The 21,694-nt window shown below is 44.7% G+C and overlaps 1 protein-coding gene across 1 annotated transcript; it reads right to left on the bottom strand.

Moving 5' to 3' along the window:
* Positions 1 to 6,904: 6,904 nt before the first annotated feature.
* On the bottom strand, positions 6,905 to 20,545 carry NPM1 (nucleophosmin 1). Its single transcript, XM_068158806.1, has 11 exons — positions 20,419 to 20,545; positions 19,667 to 19,746; positions 16,993 to 17,112; positions 16,591 to 16,684; positions 15,552 to 15,655; positions 14,992 to 15,053; positions 14,529 to 14,583; positions 12,956 to 13,045; positions 11,499 to 11,600; positions 8,219 to 8,293; positions 6,905 to 7,259 (listed from the first exon to the last, which is right to left on the bottom strand). Exons 1-11 carry the CDS (start codon positions 20,480 to 20,482, stop codon positions 7,221 to 7,223), a joined length of 885 nt encoding a protein of 294 aa, XP_068014907.1. The 5' UTR covers positions 20,483 to 20,545; the 3' UTR covers positions 6,905 to 7,220.
* Positions 20,546 to 21,694: the final 1,149 nt, after the last annotated feature.

The following is a 21,694-nucleotide window of genomic DNA, read 5'->3' as shown; positions in this document are numbered from 1 at the left end:
TTTTTCCCTAAAAAAAATTATATATATAAAAAAAATCACAAGCTGTTAAGCTTCAAAACTTAATATTTCCTTAACTCAGAGCTTTTCAGCTCAGCAGCTCTTAAACATAAACCTGCTTGACTGAAGTCTGCTGAATTAAGTTGTCTCCAGCAAGTCACCATCTTGATCCCCATGTGCAAAGCCATCTCCTCTCTGGGACTGTGGATCCCTCACCAATCCACCACCATAGGCTCCTGCCCACTGCCCCTACACTGCTCCAAGGGCTATCTCATTAGCAGGACCTCACAGGGAGGCTGCATGGCCACACATGTCCCAGCAGCTGGCACATACCACCCCTGGCACAGTTCAGGGTTGATGCACATACAGCTGCAGGCACTGTTCAACTGCTGATGTGTGGCCTGGACCTCTCAGTGCCACATGTCACTGTCTTCAGTTATGACAACTGAATGAGCAACTTGAAACAACCCTGATGCAACTCAAGATGGACCTTGAGACAGACACAGGACAGCTCTTTCTGAAAATAAGGCTGGAAAAGTATGTTTCTACTGGTATTTCTGAAGAGGAGCCATAAGCCACACCTGGCTCCAGAACAAGAACTCAGAAACAGAACAGACTGGTGGGGCATCTTCTTTGTTTGCCCCAAAATATACCCCAAGAGCACTTTCTTTTCCTTTTTATTTTTCTGGAAATGCAGTATCACAGGTTAGAGATATCTCTGGATGTCCCGTTCTTCTGGGGCATGCACAAATATCCTGCACTCCTGCAAACAGGTAAGGCTGAATGTTCCACCTGCTTGACACAGCAGCAGAACTGGGGTTTTATCAGCACCATACTTCACTGACTGACACAAGGGCACCAGCCTCTGCTGTGCTCTCAGGGACACTTTGTCAAGCAACATAAATTCATGCAGGGTACCAGGTTTGCAGTGATGTTCAAGCTTTATCTACAGACTGTGAGAGCAAGACTGACCAGGGAAAGTCATAGCAGTAATGGGTAAGAAAAGACTAGAGGAGGAACTGTTCTGGATAAGAAAACAGAAGAGCAGTGATGGACCAAGTTAGCAAGGAGAAGGCTGTAGGAAGACCTAGAACTGGGAATGAATTGGAAGGAACTATCCAGAACCCTAAAAAGCCAGAGGGAACATGCAGAAGCACCTCTCCTATTTTGAGACCCTAAAAAAATAAGCCAAAATTTCCACATCTTCCTGTCCTGTCGTTCCTGGAGATCACAAGGGCTGAGTTCACGTCTCCATTATGGTGCTCCCATAAGATATTATTGCCCTCAGCCAGGAGTGATGAGGTCATTTAGTTAAAAGTGATTTGCATGTGGAAGATTTGAAGGAAATGCTTAAAAGTATGGGGGAAGAAAGTGTCCTAAAGGCTAGAGCTTTAGCTGTAGGTGTCTACTGTGTCCACATAGCCATTTACATACAGAGTACAGCTAAAGCAGCAGGCACTACAGAAAGCAGTGCTGGGGCGATACATACTGTCACTGCCTCAACAGCGTGATGAGTGTCCCTAGAAGTATCTGAGCAAACACATTCTTGGGAGAACATCCCAATTACAAGCTCTGAGACAAGGATGAAGTGTAATGGGAATGAAGTCACAGGAATTAAGCACAGATACAGATGGTTACAGCAGCGAGGTATCAAATGCTTCTACAAGATGCTTTCAACTCTCTCTACAGTTGTTTTTAACTGAACTAAAATAAAATCAATTCAAAAACCTCAGGCTTAATTTGAAAACAGCTTTGAAAATTTATATCCTCATTCAGTAGGAGCTTGCTCTTAAATACCAAGTCAGTCAACAGAATTGGATCTGGCTTTGCAGCTTTGTGGCCCCAGCAATTAGTTAAAGGGATCTTGAGTAACACTGCAAGACCCTCCTAACAGTATGCAGGTTTCCATTCTTTTGGTTGAACAAGTCTCTGGGCAATACAACCCTGCCCACATGGACTCCTCTGAAGTAGCAGGGACTGTTAGAGGTCCCCTGCTGAGCACTCCATTGAGGGTCTCCAGTTTTCCTGTTCACACTTTTGACACTAAACCTCCTTCTCTTTTTTTTCATTCATTGCCTTTTCTCATTGTTTTGTCCCAGGATCCTGTTCCTATAAAGGCTCTTCTGGCTTGATTGGGGAGTTGGTAGAAGAAGTGGAAGAGGAAAAAGTTTCTGAAGAAAATCAGAAGCAAAGCAGAAGTTACCCCCATACAACTGACCACAGGCCATGCATGAATAGAAGAGGGCAGTAGTCTCCACAGCACACTCATCTTAATTAACATTCAATATATTTGATTAATTTGGTCCAAATAAGACATGGTTTAGAATCCACTTACACAACAGACAACCCAACTGAAGAATTTATCCCACACAAGTTCTCTCAGAAGTATAAATGCAGATTAAAAAGCAACCAGCAAGTAGAGAGGAGGGGATTCCCTCTGCTGTCTGCAAAAGGAAGGACAAGTCATAGTCTTTCACAGGCACCCCAAAGTCCTGTACCCAGTCAATACAAGCTCAGCTCCCCTCCTTCAGGTTACAAGAGCCAGGACTCAAGTGAAGCAACCCATAATAAACACCAGCTCACAAAACTTCCAAACCTCACTCAACACAAGCTTGCCAAGACCTACTGCCCATTAGAGAAGTCCAGGGACTAAAGGTGCTCCATCTAACACTGGGTTCCAAAACACCCTGTTCTTCTGCAGCTTTTTTACTATGAAAATCCATAGGTAGGATCCAGTCTTTAACTTGCTCCCCTTTGGGAAAATGGTAAGAGAAATAAGCATCTGTAGTTGTTCCACAGGGAGAGGGTAGGAAATTTGGTACGGTTTGGCTGCCAGTCAGTAATGGCACACTGGAAGGAGACAGGGCATAGCTTAGGGTATCTGGGTAAGATTTCTAGAGAGGGAGAGGACAGTTCCAGCATGAACTTAGCCCCTGAGGGACTGTCTGGGTGGCAAGCAGCCCAGAACCACCACCCATCCTGGCCCTGTTTTCCATTACCTCAGCCCACACACACTCCCTTCCACCCTCCTGCCAGTCATGCTCCAGTTGCTCCTCCGGAAAAGCTGCAACGATTGCTGAGTACAAAGCAACAGAGCCCCACACTCTTCACAGCTCTTGGGGTCTGAGACACCATTTTGGAAAGCCAGGAGCAAACAGAATCCTGAGATGGACCTAAGAGGCAACCACAAGCACTCTTCTTCACCACCCCAACAAATAAGACAAAGACAAGGCCCCCTGAAGCTGGAAAAGATAGGTTTATTGCAGGACAGTAATCCTCCATTATCACCTCCTCTGAAACACTAGGTCCAAAACCTGGAGGCAAACCAGGTATCCAGATGGAGCAGCTCTATCTGCAGCAGAGGACAGCGCTGCTGCACACCCTGCATGCTCCCCTTGAATATCTGCTCAGCTTTCCTTTGTCCTGTGCAGGGGAACACCACTAGCTACCTGTTCATTGTAAGTCATTAAACACTTCAGGGATGAAATGAAGCATGGAAAAAGCAAAGAGCAGAAGGATTGTGGAACAGCAAATACAGCAGAGGGACAAATTCACATGGAAAGAAGTTACCTGAAAAGGCATTTCACCATCCTATAAAGGGAAGAACTGTTTCTCAATGGACCTCCATGCTCTCTAACAAGCCATTATTCTCAAGGTCCAGGATCACACAGGTTTATAATCCTCAATTTAGCAATCAAAACATTACAGCTCTGTTACAATCAGGTCATTATTACCACGGCAAAGACATGTTTCAACTCTCCTGAAAGTCAAGAACACCACTTCAATAGCCCACATCTGGTATTTTGTATCTTCTCTTCAACAGGTATTTTCACATCTGAGATAGTTCTAAGACTATTAATTCAACCTTTGAGGCTCTGTTCAAAGCAGCAGCAGAACTGGCAGCTGCATGTGCATATCCTAGAGGATAGGGCTGCACAGCCCAGCAGCCCCACGGAATCATCCCACAGCCAGTCCCAACAGGAGCAAGGTGTTTGGAGATGTGGCTGGCAGGAACAGGTGAGGTCTGTTTCTGGGAGGGTCAGGGCAGATCACTACACAGCCAGGAGTAGGGCAGTGGACAGTCACACCAACCCCTGTTCATTTTTTACAGCTGTATGCATGTAAGGAAATGCAGGAAAGAGACTAAGGAAGCTAACAGGGGCAAAGTTACCATTTTTGTGCCCTGATGCAGATACCTCACAGCACTCAATGGCAGCCTGACAACAATTTGATTTACATTACACCCTAGCTTCAGCACAGAAAGACATTTCCTTGAGAACTGCCCATTTGGGCTCTATCTTCTCCCCCTCAGTCCTTGTGCTGGTCCTGGCTGTGCCCCACAGACCTGCTCTGGTCAGTGTATTGGGGTTGGCTGAGCTGGAGTTAATCCTCCCCAAGAGCATCTTTTGTAGTGCTGCGTTTTGCAGTGGTGTAGCTGGGTGTTGATGCCACACCAGAGACTGGCTATTGCTGAGCCAAGCACCAAGGCTCTGTTTCAGGAGGCTGAGAGGTGGGCAAGTCCTTGGGAAGGGACCCAGCCAGGCCACCTAACCCAAAGTGATCAAAGGGGTATTCCATGCCATAGGATGACAGCTGAGCTATAAAAGCTGAAGGAAAGAAGGAAGTGTGGGGGCAGTCACTGCTGGCATCTGTTCTCTGGAACAACCACCACATGTATTGAAGCCTTGCTTCCCAGGGAGCAACTGAACATCACCTGCTGATGAGGAAGAGAGTAACAGCTTGCTTTGCTCTTGCTTCCATTGTAGCCTTTGCTTTTCATCCTATTAAGCTGCTTCTATCTGGAGTCACAGGCCTTAGATTGTGTTTTCCTTCTCCCTTATCCATCTAAGAAAGGGAGTGATGGGAGTGGCTTTGGTGGGCATCTGGCCCTCAGCCAGGGCCAAACAACCACAGTTCAGTGACCTGCAGACAGACAACACCCTGACTTTTCTTACAAGTTTAATACTCAGAATATTTTATTGGCTGGATGGCCTCTTACTGAAATTACTGTACAATTTTCACTTGTTTCAGCCAAAATTGAGGGGCAATTTTGCTTAAATAAGCCTGTCTCTGCCATTAGCTCTATTTCACCAGGGAAATTTGCTCTCACTTGTGCATATGACATCATCTATTGACATAACCTCACTGAAACAGGCATTTCAAACCTTTATACTGTGCAGCTTCACATGCTGCAGTTATACTCAAGCTTAAATGAATCTTTGACACTAGACTCGCACTGTGTTTTGCTTCTCTACCATGCACTTGGCTTGGCTTTGTTTTTCCAACAAAGATTTGCTTCTGAAGACTCATGTTGTTTCCCCTCACACCCAGAATCTCAGCTGTAGAAACTAAGGTGTTTATAATAGCAAGCCTTGAAAATATTTTGTTACAAGATTACAAACTATATATATTCTGCTCCTGCAACAGCCTGGGGAAAACAGTACTAGTTAAAAAGAGAGATGGTCCCACGCCCAAAAGCACAACCCAACTCTTTTACCATGTCTTGAAGACAACCCCTGTAAGACCACTTGTGTAAGTTTTTCAACTGGAAAACCTCTCAACCTGCTTTAATGCTCTTCTGCTCCCAAATAATGTTTTTCTACTGTGAAAAATTTCATTGCATTAATTCTTACACACAGCAAGGATTAAAGTTGAATAGTTTACCATGCAACTGCTCCAATGTTTTCATCTTGATCTCTGGAAAGCATTTGACAATCTCCCACAGCACCATCATACTTAAACTGAGGGAAGTGTGGCCTGGATGATAGGGTAGTGAGGTGGATGTGAAATGAAGGGTAGAAATTAGTTGCGGTCAGCGGTAGAGTCTAGTTGGGAGGCCTGAATCTAGTGGAGTCCCTCAGAGGTTGGTGCTAGGACCAGCACTATTCAATATATTCCTCAACAACCCAGAAGAGGGAACACAGCAGTCAGCCAGTTTGCAGATGACACCAAACTGGGAGTGGCTGAGTGTCAGGAGGACAGAGCCAGGTTCTGATTAGTGATGTCCAATGATAGGACAAGGGGCACGCGGTGCAAGCTGCAGCAGGAGGTTCTGTGAACAGAAGGAAAAACTTTTTCACTGAGTGGAACAGAGCACTGGAACAGGCTGCCCAGAGGTTGCAGGGTCTTCTTTCTCTGGAGGCATTCAAAACCCACCTGGATGAGTTCCTGTGTGACCTATTCCAGGTGATCCTAGTCTGGTGGACTTGATCTTTCAAGGTCCCTTCCAACACCTAACATTCTGTGATTGAAACATTTAACTCTGCCTCTTGGCATAATTGGTAGGCAATAATCAAAGAAAGGAACCAGGAAGGACTAGCTACCCATGGGAGCTTTTGGGGTTTGATGGATTAGCAACTCATTCCCAGGAATTCATCCACTAGTATGGATCTCCTTCAGCAAGATCTCTAGGCACACCCTACAAATGTTCAATTTTCTTCTCCACAAAACCATTACAGGAGTCATGGAGAGCCTCAGAGCCTGCAGCCCCTGAGGGGAAGAGCCAGCCAGCAATTCCCAAATCAGAGGTATTACATTTTACAAGCAGAGTCACAAGCCCTACAAACTCAGTTGTTAGAGAGAAACCATAAACCAAAGTGCAATGAAGCAGCTCAGTTTCTGAGCTGCAGGAAAGGCTGCTCTAGGCAATTACATAATTAGTGGTCACTTCCAGACAAGAATAAAACACCACTTACCACTTAAGTCTTCTCACCAGTCATCTGCTCAGTAGCTACAAAGCTCCTGGAATTGGGAGCTGTTTTTCAAGTCAACATAAATGAGACTGATGTGTAAAGGAGCAGCTAAAACACTTAGCAGTAGTTCCTATGGGAACTTCAAAGCCTTGGTGCTATCTTCTGGGTCGAGCATGCAGCCTAGCCCCAGCCCATCACAAAAGAAACGATAGTGCTTTATTAAAATACTAAAATTTATTTTTCTTCCACGTACATTTAGTCTCCCCACCATTTCCATTTGTCTGACCACCACCACCACCAGGCCTTATCAAAACATTCCATACATACTTAAAATGAAGCTGAGGGTGGAGTCCCGTCTTTAGAAACTGAGCAGGCATTTTGGACAACACATTCCTGGCAAGGTAATCTGGATGACATTTATCAGACATGGAAGGGAAAGCTCTTTCAGCATTTGTAAAAAGGACAGCCAAATAATGGTTACAGAAATGAAGACTGCAGATTTTAATGAACTGTTTCGACTGTTTTCTTTTCTTACAGAGTCTGCCTCCACTGCCAGAGAGCTTGAATGACCTGGAAGTGTACACAAAAAGTTAGAAATTGGCATCCATTTCTCTCATTTTCAGTTTACTATCACAACTTACTCCACTCACATTCAATTACAACAAAAAATACATTCCTTGCATAGAAAGCAGCTGCAGAGGTGCCCAACGTCTTGCTTTCCAGAAGACCGTTATTCACTCTAAGTCACGACAATCAATTTAGTGAAGGTAAGCAAGAGGATGGGTGTGGACCAGCTAGGCAAATATTGGCTGAACTCTGCCTACCCTGGCTCCTGTCAGACCAACTTCAGTAGCTGAGGCTAACTGCTTTTAAACCTTCTTTCAAGAACCTATCAATTTGTCTATCAGACAAGTTTGCTCAAAACCACTGAGGGAAAAAGGAAAGCAGAAGGAATTCTGTCACTGGAATAAAGCATTAACTCAGAGGAATTTTGATAGGGAAACATAAGACGTTTTAGCCCAGCATATGTTGAGTAATAACTAATTCAGAACTTGCTTCCTGATACCACCTTTTGGCTCGCCCTCTTACAAGAGCTCAGTTGACTTTGGGAGCAAATGTAGGAAGAAAGCCATAATCTCAATCACAAAACAGTTCCCCCTCCTAGACACCCTCCCCAACAAAAGGCTCAACGGCAGACTGGCCTAGGTGGCCAAATTCAGCAGCAAGGAAAACCACAGCTCATTTCCTTAGCCAAGATGGTGCCAAAAGGAAAATTCTGTGGGTTTAGTGAGCAAGAGATAATTTACCAACCATATAAAAGCTGGAAAAATGTAATAAAATATTAGCTTTCCCATCTGAGCCAACTCAACCCTTAAAACCATTCCCGTTTCTTTAATTTGAAGTATTGTTCGTGGTTTGTAACTCTTTGAAATAGTCCAATCCTTGTAAAGATTAAGAAGTGGAAAAGAATCCCTAAGTCAGGTTATAAAAGGGTTTGGACTTTATCATGCTCCAATAAATTCAGTTACCTTCTGGTCCTCCGTCCTGAAGCAATTCTTAACATAGTTGGCAAATTTGGGTTCCAGCTTAGGAAGGGTAGTACCCTGATTGGGAAAAAAAGAAAGCTTTAGTGCCTGCAGGTCATTCAATGATTCCAGTAAACAACTTGTGAAGCTTAAACCCTTTGCAATTTCACTGAGCTCACCTTGCAACATCCCAAATCAACCTGCTTTCAAACCGTTAAGTTTACTCCCTTACAGTACTCAGCTACTCTCAGGAGTGCCTGCACACTACAATGTTTGACCATCTTTGCTCCTGCTCAGAAATGTACTCACCACTTAACCTTACTTGTAGTCAACATTCACATTATTCAGATCAACTTTAAGTAGCAAAATTTAACTTCCCCACACCCTTTTAAGGCTTTTTCCAATGCATTCATTTCATGAACTTAAAGAACTGCTCCAGAAGCTGGGGAAGGATCTGGAGAACAGATCTTGTGAAGAGCAGCTGAGGGAACTGGAGTTGTTTAACCTGGAGGCTGAGGGGAGACGTCCTGGCTCTCTACAACTCCCTGAAAGAAGGTTGGAGTCAGGTCAGGGTTCCATTTTTCCCAAGGAAAAAGTGATAGGATGAGAGGAAATGGCCCCAAGTTGCACAAGGGAAGGTTCAGGTTGGGTATCAGAAGAAAATTCTTCACTGAAATGGTTCTCAAACACTGCAACAGGCCATATATAATGGTTTGAATCAGAACAACAGGTCAAACCTGGCTATTTTCCCCACACAAGTGAGGGAAAAGTAACAAACAAAAACTCAGGACTGAGATAAAAAGAGGCAGGAAGACTTTACTGATCAAAATCAGATAAACACAGTATAAAATGCATTTACCTTAGCCTGGAAGCAGCACGATGCAAAGCAGCAGCAAGGAAGCCAAAAGCCCAAGCCAAAAAACTACTCTCCCATCCCCTCCTTGTCCCACCACCATCCCAATGGAAAAAACCAACATCCAAGAACCCCAAATCCAGAAGCAGCAACCGGGGCAGGAAGCCTCCCATGCTGAAATCTGAACTTCCAAGCCCCATAATGCTTTTTTCCAGTCAGCACTTTCATTTTGTGAAGCTGGCATGGCTGAAGCATGTTATGAACAACAGCAGCAGGTTCAATTCAATCCATGCCAGGGGCTGAATCCCCATCCACAGATGGGGTGTTGAGGGAACATGGTTTAGCACCAAACTGGGCAGTTAAGAGAATGGCTGGCCTTGATGATCTTAAAAGGGTCTATATCCAAACAAAATGATTCTACCCTAAGATTTGCTTATATCTCTGAATTGTCTTAGCTAGATACTCAAATGAACAAAGCACATTCAGTAGTAATTCATGGATCTATTTATCCTTCATGCTTCTTCCTATCTCCAGGCAAAAATAATTCAGCACACCCTTTTAAGAGACTGATTAACTTTTTCACATGCCCCATGAGTTAATGTTTCCCCCATTTTTCAGCCTCATCTGTTGAAATGTACCTAATTAATTAGGACAGCACACTTAGCTCACTACTGAGCACACTGCCGAAGACTACAATTTTATGTTCAAAGGAAACGGCAACATTAGGATTATCTGAGAGGGCAACACTGCACCCAAGAAGCTTGGATTTGGACAGTGTCTTACCTCTGGATTCTGTTAATTACTGATGCTTTTTCTTCTTAGCTTCTCAACAGCTGCTTACTATGCAATAGAGCACTTCCACTCTAATTTAATAGTGATTTTTTCAAGCTGCTAACTTGTTGGTTATCAGATAGAAGTGCTATTGTCTATGGCAACACACAGACCTTCTGCCTTGCTGAGTTATGCTCTAGCATCACCTTGGAGAACATTAAATTAAGCTGCCTGCTATTGCTTCTGCAAATTTGTGCTTACACAGCATTTCCCAGTAAAAACAACCCTCAAAGTATATCCTAGAACTACTTGCCATTTATCTGCTCTGCATGCTTTCCCCTCCCACAGCAGCATCTGTCTGCTGTGAGCAGCTCAGCAGCTTCTGCTTACACTGCAGAATCCAACACTAATCGCAGCTCCTCTGAGTCATGCAAAACCCACCCTAGCATCCACTAGCTCCACAAGGTTAGCTTGACCTAGCAGAACCATACCATTCATCACTGTCAGCTTCATGGTTTAGGGGTATGCATTTTGATCCTCATCACAATCTGTCACTGCTCCCTATACATCCATTCTGGATTCAAACACTTCTGCATCCTATCTCACATTCTGGGACAAAGCCACCTCAAAATCTGAGCAGAAGATAATCTTAAATTCTTTAGATGATTTGATTGCCACTTTAAGGGGCCAAAAAAGTTTTATCATCAACTCAGACCAAACAAGAAAAAAAGCAAACCAGGAATCTTTGGAGCACTGACACCAGTCAAAAGTCTCCAGTAAATACACTTGTTCAGTCACAAACAAGCAGAAGAAAGCACACTCCAGAACTCATGAAGTAAAACCAGAGCTCAGAGCTCCAGCTGTCAAGCCCTTGCTGTTCTGAAGTACCAGTGTGTACTCAACTGCTCCTCCAGCTAGCACAGACAGTCAAGCCTGGCTAAAAGGGAAAGAACTGTCATTACCTGTGGCACTTCAACCCAAATAACCTACAACAAAAATTCAGTTTTCCTTCTTGATCTTAAATAGCAACTAAGAAGAATTCTGCTATGCATAACCAGGAAGTGCTAGTCAAAGCTGACAGCAAATGCCCTGTGGCCTTCTAAAGATGAAGCATCCATTGAGGGCAGACCCAATTAACCTCAGGTCTCCAGTTGAAAGCACATGCTTCCAAGGCTTCATAGGCTCACTAATGCATATCACAAGCACCTATCTCCCCCTTCTGGAAGATAGCAAGTCCTACAAGCATCTGGATCTCTAAGGTGGATACTGCTTTAAGATTAAGCTCTTCCAAGCACGTGAAGAACTCTATTTTAGTTGCTTACAAAGGGTACACTGTTTAAAACACCTTGAGAACACATGTCACTCAAGGTATACTGCTTTTTCTTTTTCATTGTGGGCTCTTTTCAAACAGACATTTCACTCAGTCACACCAAATCACTCATTACCCCTGATGGAAGAACACAGAAACAGTGGCATTCATCACGAGTACTGAGGCTTCTTTTTGCCCCATGTGAGTTTTCATTTCTCAGAGCTTCAACATCAACATACTGATAACTGCACAGCCAGTGACACAACCATTTCTTAAAAACATTCAACTCTTCTGATCTGTGGGAGGAAAGAAAAACAAGGCTGAGAAACCCAGAGGTTCCAAAAACTCACCTTATCTACAGACGCTTGCATTTTTGCTTTAATCTCCTCTAACGACAGAGGGACCTTTGGGGTTTTTGGAGTTAGAGTTTTATCCTTCTTGGAATCTGGAGTCTGAAAGTTATTCATGTCATTAAGAACTTGCACACACAAAGCATACTTCATACACAATATCAAGTTTTCTAATGTTAAAACTTACTCTAGAATTTGTGCCTAATAAAAGCACTAGTGATCACAGGTACTGCAGATAGCTTGCAAAAAGTGACAGAAGTTACACTTGTGCTTCCAACATATTCCTCAGACAATGCAAATGGCAGTAACTGGACTGAAAGGTGTTCTTTTCCTTGCCTGAGGAAAGCTATTCCTATCTTGCTGCCAGGCCTACAGTTTCCTCCCAGAAATAAAATGGAAAATAACCCCACCAGTGGTTTGGTTTACTCCACAACTGCCAGATTAAGTCATGCCTTAAGTCACACATCTGTACTGTTTTTCAGATGCTATCCTGACATCCATCCCACTCTAACCTGTGTTAACCTTCTAGCATGCACTTTCAGGTACATGCAGCAAGGAAAACCTGAATAAGGAAGCTTGAAAACTACCAAACAACTGAACAAGGAAGCTCTTAAGTTCTCAAACATCCCAGTTCAGTGAGATTCCCCCATATGCAACAGCCCCCCATACTGCACTGCAGTGGCAAGGCAGCTGGCACTCATCCCCCTGGACAAACAGCTATTTTGAACTGTGGGATCACCAGTATTCCAAGTACAGCACATCTGATTTCAGATCTCAGCTGCTGCAGTTATATATTGATCACTCAAGAGTTTCAAAGGGCAACACATAACAATAAACAGCATAGCCAGCATGCTTCATATTTAGCATCTATCTTAGCATGAGGGACACGCAGCTGCTGAAGCATGTCCAGGAGGCCGTAAAAATGATCAGAGGGCTGAAGAACCTCCCCTAATGGGACAGGCTGAATGAGCTGGGACCATTCAGCCCAAAGAGAGGGCTCCAGGGAGAGCTCAGAGCAGCCTTTCCAGTACTCAAAGGGGGCTATATGACAGCTGGAGAGAGACTTTTTACAAGGATTTGTAGTGATAGGACAAGGGGCAATGGCTCTGAGCTTGAGGAGGGTAGATTTAGACTGGAGATCAGGAAGAAATTCTTTCCAGTGAGGAGGCTGAGATACTGAACAGGTTGCCCAAGGACATGGGTGCTCCTTCCCTGGAGGTGTTTAAGACCAGGCTGGATGAGGCCTTGAGCAGTATGGTCTAGTGGAAGGTGTCCCTGCCCATGGTGGGAGTGTTGGAAATAGATTATCTCCAAGGTCCCTCCAACCTAAACCATCCTATGAACGTATGAAAGATACAGAACCCTAACTTAATCGTTACTACATCATTTAAAGTTATCAATTAGGCAAGAAAATTAGCTTCCATATGAAAACTTTTTACTCATTTGTCCTCACTTACTTTTGATTTAGATGCTGGTGTGGACAGCTTAGAGTCTTTTCCATTTTGCTTTGCCTTCTGCATATTTTTTCCAGGAGTCTCACGGACAGGCTGAAAAGAAAGCACTAAGTTTATTTGCCCTTAAAAACTACTAGTAAGCATTAAACTCATTAATACTCAAGACTTGGTAACAACTACACTCTATGAAACCTCAAACAAAAGGCTTTCTCACTGCCCACAAAGCATTGTCAGTGCTCACTCTTTAAGCAAGAAGTATGCTACAAGAACTCAAATGCTAAACTAATAGATTAAGTTTCGCTATACCTTAAAACTATGTGGGATTTCAAATACACTTCCATTATGTGTCACATCTTGCCTTACCTATTGCCATGCAGGCTTCTGGAGGGAGGCATGACTTGAGAGTAATTTTAGGTGGCACAGCAACTCCAGTATCTGACTCAGTGCTACACAGGGTTTGTAACACAATCATGTTTTGTTTGGCATTTTGTACAGAAATATCACCTGGGATGTGTGTGGGTAATGCAATACTTGTGTATCTATTAATTCTTCTATTTCTATACAAATCAATGGCCCATTTAATTGAGCTATACTAGATTTGACTAGATGGTAGCAAGTCCACAGTTCAGATTGTCTTTACCAGGCCTTAAACTCTCAATGCACTATCATCTATTCATTCAGACACAGCATATACTGAAGTAGAACACTGAATGGTTAACAGATATAAAAATTCAAGCCCTCGAGTTGCAGCTTAAAGGTCGTTAGTTAATTTTACCACCAGATGGCACTCAAGGGCTCATGCCACTTCACATCCAAACACCTGGCTGCCTGAAGTGAACCTTTTCCAATGGCCTCTCTCACTTAGATCCATTTTGTAGTGGAAGTCAGGAGGAGTCACAGTGGAGTCACAGTATGGAGCACTAACTGAAATGGCAAAACGTTGCCTAAATCTGTGAGCAGAGTTTTGTCTACTGGCCAGCAGCCATACAGGAGTTTATACCAGTATGACACCTGCATAGCTATGCGGGTAGGAATCCAGCCCCACTCTGCAGCAAAATAAACCATGACTTGGGTGCACATCCACACCCAAGCATCCCAGTGTCCCATTACACTTTCCATGGACTAAGCCAAGTCAAAATAGTCACACATCGCAAACAGTCGTGCTCAAAATCCTTCACTTAAGGGATTATGTGCCTGGACTCTTATCCTTTGTTTTACCATTCAGACCATTATTAAACCAAAATACTACACACAGGACCCCTCAACCTCAAATAGCATTACAAAAACATGGAGTTCAAACCTAAGCTGCTCTCTCACACATGCACTTTCCTCACCACACCACTTTCTGCTTCAGGGGTCTTTCATTATGACAGCCTCAATGACACCTCAGTATGGACAGTCAATTAACACCCATCAGTAAATTTACAGGTGTTAGCACTTGCTCCCTCATCTGAATAAATTCAGCTGCAGATAGTAAGGCTAACTGGTTTGACCAGCTACTTCCTTTCAAGTTAAAAGAGACCGTTTCATCCTTCACAGGTGGAGAAGGTCATGTGTGTATACATAGACCACTTACTTTCTTCATTGGTGTTTTAATTTCTTCTTCATCATCCTCCAAGTCATCCTCATCACTAAAATCACAAAGGTAGATACTCAATTTGAAATTCATACTCACAGTTCTAACCATATTAGGAATTCTCCCAGTAAAATGTTTTCTTCATGAAGGAAGCCTCTCCCCAAGTCTAACAGACCTTTAACACGTTGCAAGACATTAGGCCACTTTACTTTCCTTCTACTTTAACACTGAGGGCACACAGCTTACGATTTCCACTACTTCTAACAGAGAAATGTTAAGTTTAATACAAGTTAATTACATTAAATTCAGTTTCATAACCCAGTATGACATATTTGTCATTGTGGAGATAAACTCCAGGTAATTCTACCTTTTCGTAGCCCAGACAGAAAGCAGTTTGTTCACTAATTATCCTTGGTATTCTGAAACAGTTAAGACTAAAGTTCATCAGAACAAGAATACATACTCATCGTCGTCGTCATCATCATCATCGTCATCATCATCCTCTTCTGCCAATTTAGCCTTTTTCTTTAAAAACAAAAGCAAATGTCAATACCACGTTGTCTTAAACAGGAACCTTGATCCACACCAGTTTGTGGGATAACAAGACTACTACCTTACATCAATATAGCTGAAGAACAAGTTACAGCGAGTTAGTCAAAAGCTATTGACACATTTACAGCATACTCTGAGGACATGAACCTTTCCTTCTACACTACAGAGCTTCAACCAGCATCTAAACTCTCACAGCATGCTGATGTTTGTACAAGAATCTGCACACCTTCAGTAACTGCAGTGGACAGCTTCCATGTTTACTAGCCTCCATATTAACCTCTCCAGGAAAGCTCTGGAAGCTACCCATAGTTAAGTGTAATTTCATAGAATAGCAGTTTTCAAGACTCAAGCACAAAATAATCCTTCCCTGCAGATATCAAAAAGCCACTTAGTAAATCATAGCAAGCCACCTAATTATTTACTCCTAGGAGCAGAAGTAAGAAACCAAGAAAATTCCATAGACACAGATACCTGGGGTGTTTTAGCTCCACCTCCACTTGCTGGTCTCTTTGCTGAAGTGTTCACAATTTTTGTATCCTCTTCCTCTTCATCAGATTCTGGTTCTTCCTCCAAAGCTGGTAAGATTATGGTAATGTGTAAAAAAACTCACTTCACTTAAGAACAGTTAAAGTATGACTGCTAGTATGAAATGAAGAGTATTATCAACCCTAAGTAATAGGTGTGGTCCCACTGTGGTGCTGAATTGATAGGAGGAAGCTTTGTATTAGCTATCTAACCACTACAATTAGAAACTCAGTTGACTGCATGCATACTACTACACTAGAACAGAATCACAGCATGGGATGGAAGAGAACTTACAGATCTAGTTCCAACCCCACTGCCATGGGCAGGGATGCCACTTACTAGACTAGGATGCTCAAGGGCTCATCCAATCTGGCTTTGAACACTTCTAGAATTGGAGCCTCCACAACTTTTTTGGGCAACCTGTTCCTGTGCCTCACCACCCGCATGGGAAAGAATTTCATCCTAATGCCTTATCTATATCCAGCTTCTAAATCCAAAATAGGTGAATAGGCATTCTCACACCGCCTGTAACATTCCTTGCAGAAAAGGGGTCATAGACTAAAATTGTCTTCACTCCTGAAGAGACATTTTAGAGACGTTTCTAGACAAATATCTCTCAGAAGACATTTCAAAGGAGAAGACTAGTCCTGGCTTTGGTTTGAGTGCTAACTCAAAACTATTTCATGGGCAGTCTTGTCACAGCAGAATGCTGTGAGACACTAACACCAGGAACCTAACAACGTCAGGAATGAAGTGAGAATTGATGAACGCCCCTTATCCATACAAAACATGAGGTAAGAAAAGGTACGCAAGCACTTCCCTGAAGCCCTTTGTCCTAGTTTCCTCGCTCCTCTGGGAAGAGTTTAAGACTCAGAGGGTTAGCATTAGAGAAAGCACTGTTTGAGACACCAGGTACATCAATTGAAGCTGTCTTGGTATTGACAGGTAGCAAGATGAGATTAATAACCAGACTAGTACTACGTACCTACAAGATGTTGCCCGCTGACGTAAACAGGCCCTGAACCGCATTTCAACCGCAAGACCACTGGTGGTGTGATCTCAAAGCCACCTAACGAAACCTAAGGGGAAAAAACACCTTATTTACTCAACTATTAAAGGCAGTGTGCTTAACAGACAACAATCCCTACAAATGAAACCAAGAGCACCAGCATCTACACGCTCCAAGGCTAATCGTTACTGCATGTTTCCATCTGACAGAATATTCAAGTGTTTAGAGTCCAATCAGGGTCACACAGTATTCACATTACATTCCCATTGCTAATCAAAATTGAAACTCAACCGAAATTCAGCCTACCAAATCCTTTTCTAACTGATCTTTCTCACCTGAAACAACTGACAGCATATTTTTCCAAGTCCCTGTACTTACTGTAGGCTGCACTGACATTTTCAGAGATGCCAGGACTACTTTGACAGGGTTGCCTTCGTAGTCCAACGCTTCTGCTTCTACGACGTTCAATTCATCTTTGGCTCCAGCCCCTAAAGTAACCTGTGAAGAACAATGCACATTTTTAGCACCTTCCCAGACATTCTGGAGTCCTTTGAACCACATTCACAGTTCTGTATCTCTTAAGACTGAAGGTGAAGCAGTATCAAAGCCTGTATCCTTACCCTTCTTGCCATGTCTCATCTGCCAGCTGCTTCGCTATCACACTATGCACCGTTTGCCAACTTGGTGTTCAGCAAGCAGTTAGCTCTTAAGCACTGCTAGGGTTCAGTACTGTCATTTATGCCTTGGCTTACACCTTACTTCGAAGATTGAGAGCTGTTCTCCCAGAGCATTTCAAAACTCAAGTGCTGGATTCCTTACATGGGACTACAAGCCTAGCACGTTCTGAAGACTGAAAAAAATCATAGCTGCAGGGAGGTAAATGGGTGAGACATGGGATAGTCCTGAAATTCCAGTTCTCTTAACCTCTGGCATTGGGGTCAGTATTACACAGAATTATTCCAGAGGCCAGCAAATAAGACTGTTTCTCAATGCCCATGAGAAGAAAGATTTCCATTCTCCATGGGAGTTGTGGGTGTAAAGTGGCAGCTTTAACTTCATGTTTCCACCCTCCAAGAGCCGAGTTTTAGGCAGGCTACCCTGCTCCAGACTAGATTTATACTGAAGGCTGAGAAACAAGATCTGGGATTCACTACTGCTGGCACATTTTGTTACTGTAAATTTTAAAAGGTGAAATTGCTGCTCAAATGAGTTAGCAACAACACTGCATCATTCAGCTGGTGGGACTACCCACCAGGACAGGAATTTAAGAGCATGCCTTCTACTCCCAGTTACTGACATTTGCACCAGTTCAAGCAATACTGTTAATTTATTTAGTGAGTATTTGCCAAGTATCCATTCACATGCTTCCATTTCTACACTGAAGGAATGCATGTTGGCCATAAATAGGTAATGAAGCAGTGAGTATCCCTCTTTTTCTCAGCTATCATTACTAAGACACCTACAGAAACCCTCATGCCTCTACATGCATCAATCCTCCTCCACTTTCACTTCCATCTCTTTTTAGCCCCCCCATTTTCCGTTCCTCACACCCAAGCCCATTATCGCATCTGTATTGTAACTGACTCATCAATGAATCTTTACACATCTAGCCTTCCATCAGAGCAGTCCTTGGATATTTGCTAGCTCCACACTCTAGCTCCTTCCTCTGCTTGCCAGAGTAGGTATATCAAAAAATCTTACAAGCCTCCAAGACATTCCAGTTCGTCATTAGTTATTTCATCCCTCATTCCTCCTGTATATCAGTTTTGGTCTTTAAACAGGCAGGTTACTGAACGAGACACCTTTTTCCCCACAATGCTGGAGTACTGATATGCACCCAATCTGCTTCAGCCTCCAGAAGAGTGTAGAGCATCAGAAGACAGGCAACAAGCAACTTCTCAAAACCAGGATCTTTGGATAAAGCCACACAAGTCAGTTATCACTCAGTGACTAATTGCACCTGCATGACAAGCATTACAGATGTATGAGCTACCTGCGTCAACTTGTCCTATATGTACTTCAGTTACATTCTTCCTTCCAAAGACATTCTAAGAACTACTTAGACTGTCAAGTCTAGGCTGAAATTTTCATATAATAGAAGGACTGAAGACCCAAGATTCACAAGATCATAACACCTGTATTAAAGAATTTTGTGTATCACTGTGAATAAGCATTACTATGCAAGTCTGCTGTGGGAACCAATTCTGCTGTAGAAAGTAATCTACCATTATAGGCCTCTTGTTTCCAGGTATCATCAAGATGTCTTTCTGTATTTAAATAAACACAGTAATCCTGAAGTAGAGAGAGACTACAACTTTTCAATTCCTTGCCTGTAAAGTTGAAGAATATTATCTTTCTGCTATCAAAAAAGTAACATGCTCAGTCCAAGCTAAAGTCTTGTTTGTGTAAGGCAGGCAGATCCAAGGACACATCTAAGAATTCAGTGTGCAGATCCCGACTTCCTGGAGTGTCCCGTTAGCTAAACTAAATGAATGAAAACAGGCCTTTTGTAGCCACATCCTGACAGAGGGTGACACGAAATCAAAGCTTAAGACTTAGTTATCAGTTGCTCATGGGGGGGGGGGGGAAAAAAACCTCTAGGCATAATGTTTGGAAAATTTATGGAAAAGCTTTACAAAATAAAAGTCCAACGAACTGTGTTGTGCTCATACACAATTCCTGCATATCTCATCTTCCCCTGTGCTCCTGCTAACTCCAGTGAACTACTGAACTGGCCTTTCACGTTATTCAGTATTCATTTATTAGCCTATTGTAAATGGATGTTTACACTTTCCCCAGCCTTGCATTGTTTGCTATAAACAACAAAACATCACTGAATATTGTATTCTATTCTTCCAAGACGGCATATCTTGTTATACGATATATACTTCACTCACCAATGAAAGCTTATTATTTAACTGACTCGCACAAAAATTCATTATTAAAAGAAATAAGGTTAATTAACGTATGCATTAAACCCCCCACTTCTATCACCACACCGCAGTACTTAAAAATATAAAAGCTTGCAACTTCAAAACGAAATGATACTTGCCGTTCTCAGAGACAACTGATGTTCGTTTTCTTCATCATCTACTTTGAACTGATACTCCTTATCTGCTTTAAGCTCACAGCCTGCAAAAAGACCGTTTAATCATAAGCACGCTGCGTTGATTATACCCAAGTATTTGCTAACCACTAGTTTTGAAACTCGTTGCTTCAAGACTCGGCACTCAGAAAACCAACGGCACTCGAAGCACATGATAAACACGTGAGGCGGGGAAAAACCCAGGCGTGCCCGCGGCCTACTGCGGACCACGCAGCTCTCGCACGCTCCTTTCGAGCATCCGCTCCAAGCTCATCCATTATCCCACCCGGACTCCCCACCCCGGGGCTAGTGGCAAGGTAGGCCGCGGCCCCGCATCCCTCCACGTGCTAGCCCTGCCATGTGCTCCGGCGCTGCTCCCGGCGCTGCGAGCGCGGCCGTGTCCTTCGGAAGGGGCAGGGTGGCGGCGAGGAGAACAAAAGGGCCGGGCCGAGCTGGGCCGGGCCAGCGCCACGTGCGAGAAGCGCACCACGTGGGACGCGAACCGCCGGGAAGCCCGCAGCGGCCACCACCGTTATCGGCGCGCGTTCCCCCTCACCAACGCCCTTCCCACCTCCCCCCTACCCCGCCGAAGAGCGGCGCAAGGTCGGCCCCAGGGCCCCTCTGCCTCGGGCCGCCTCCCGCTTGGCCCCGAGGCCTGAGGGAGCGGAGGGGCCCACAGGCCCCAGGAAAGCAGGTCTGGGGAAACGGCGCGCTGTTACCGAAGAGAAAGGTCTGTGGGCGCAGGGGGCCCATGCTCTCCATGTCCATGGCGCTATCCTCCATCTTTTCGGCCTGCTGGCGCAGGAGGAGCCTTGCGGTGAACTGCGCTGCGTGCGGACGCGCACTAAAGGAAGCCGTGTTCCCGCCCACTCCCAGATATAGCCCCCTTGCTCTCGCGAGACCCGCGCGCTCGGCCCCGCTCCCTCGGCCCGTCGCCCCGCCTCTGCGCACGCGCTGCTCGGCCCCTGCCGCGCGTTCACGCGTAGGGTGGTCGTGAGCGCGCCGCTCGTGGTGTCCTGCCGCGCGCGGGGGGCTGTGGCCATTACAAGATGGAGGCCTCCGGGGCGGCCTCCGCGGGCCCTGGGCGGCTGCCGAGCCCAGCGGGCTGCCTGCCGGGAGCCGTTCTGTCATGCATGTGGCCGGTGTGATATCGCCGGGAGCAGGCGGCGAGCGCCGCCCCCGCAGGTGCCCGCTCGTTGCTGTGACCTGGAGGGAGCGGCCTGGTGACGGCATGAAATGGCTGAGCGCTGGCGGGAAAGGGCTTGGCGCCGGCTGTCATAAAGTCACAGAAGCGATTTGTCGGGAAGACACCTTGCAGATTGTAAAAATCCAACCGTAAACCCAGCACTAAACTATGTGCCCAAACACCACCTCTGCACGGCTTTTAAACCCCTCCAGGGACAGGGACTCCACTCTTGGCCTGGGCAACTTGCTCCAGGGCTCAACAACCGTTTCAGGGAAGAAATCCTTCCTAGTACCCATGCACTCTCATCATGAAGAGCTTCCTCCTTACCTCTGACCTAAGCCTACCCTGCTCCACTTTAAAACCCTTGCCCCTCAAGCTGTAGCTGCAAGCCACTCTAAACACTCCTTCCCCAAGCCTTCCTGTAGCCCCCCTTCAGATAGTGAATGCAAGTGCAAGGTCTTCCCAAAGCCTTTGCTCCCCTTGGTGGCCCTCCCCTGGACCATCTCCAGCAGGGCCACGTCTCTCCTGCATTGAGGGCTTCAGAGCTGGATGCATTACTCCAGGTGAGGTCTCAGCAGAGGGGCAGACTCGCCTCTCTTGATGTGCTGGCCACACTGCTTTTGATGCAGCCCAGGATACCGTTTGCCTTCGGGGTTGTAAGTGCCCATTGCTGGCTCATGTTCATCATTAGCACCCACATGTCCATTTCTGCAGGGCTGCTCTCAATTTCATTGTGCCCCATCCTGTACTGATATTGAGGGCTGCCCTGAATGCTATGGAATAGGCTGCCCAGGGAGGTGGTGGAGTCG

The sequence above is a fragment of the Melanerpes formicivorus genome, unplaced genomic scaffold (genome assembly GCF_026170545.1).
Source record: "Melanerpes formicivorus ecotype bairdi unplaced genomic scaffold, bMelFor1.0.p_v2 SCAF_2, whole genome shotgun sequence".
Classification (NCBI taxonomy): Eukaryota; Metazoa; Chordata; class Aves; order Piciformes; family Picidae; genus Melanerpes; species Melanerpes formicivorus.
This window is presented reverse-complemented; position numbering and strand designations above follow the sequence as displayed.

Coding starts and splice junctions, on each gene's coding strand:
- NPM1 (XM_068158806.1), bottom strand. CDS start 20,482: ATGGAGGATAGCGCCATGGACATGGAGAGCATGGGCCCCCTGCGCCCA. Junction 16,685..16,992: donor AAATGTCAGTGCAGCCTACA/GTAAGTACAGGG, acceptor TTTTCCCCTTAG/GTTTCGTTAGGTGGCTTTGA. Junction 13,046..14,528: donor TTAAAACACCAATGAAGAAA/GTAAGTGGTCTA, acceptor CTTTCTTTTCAG/CCTGTCCGTGAGACTCCTGG.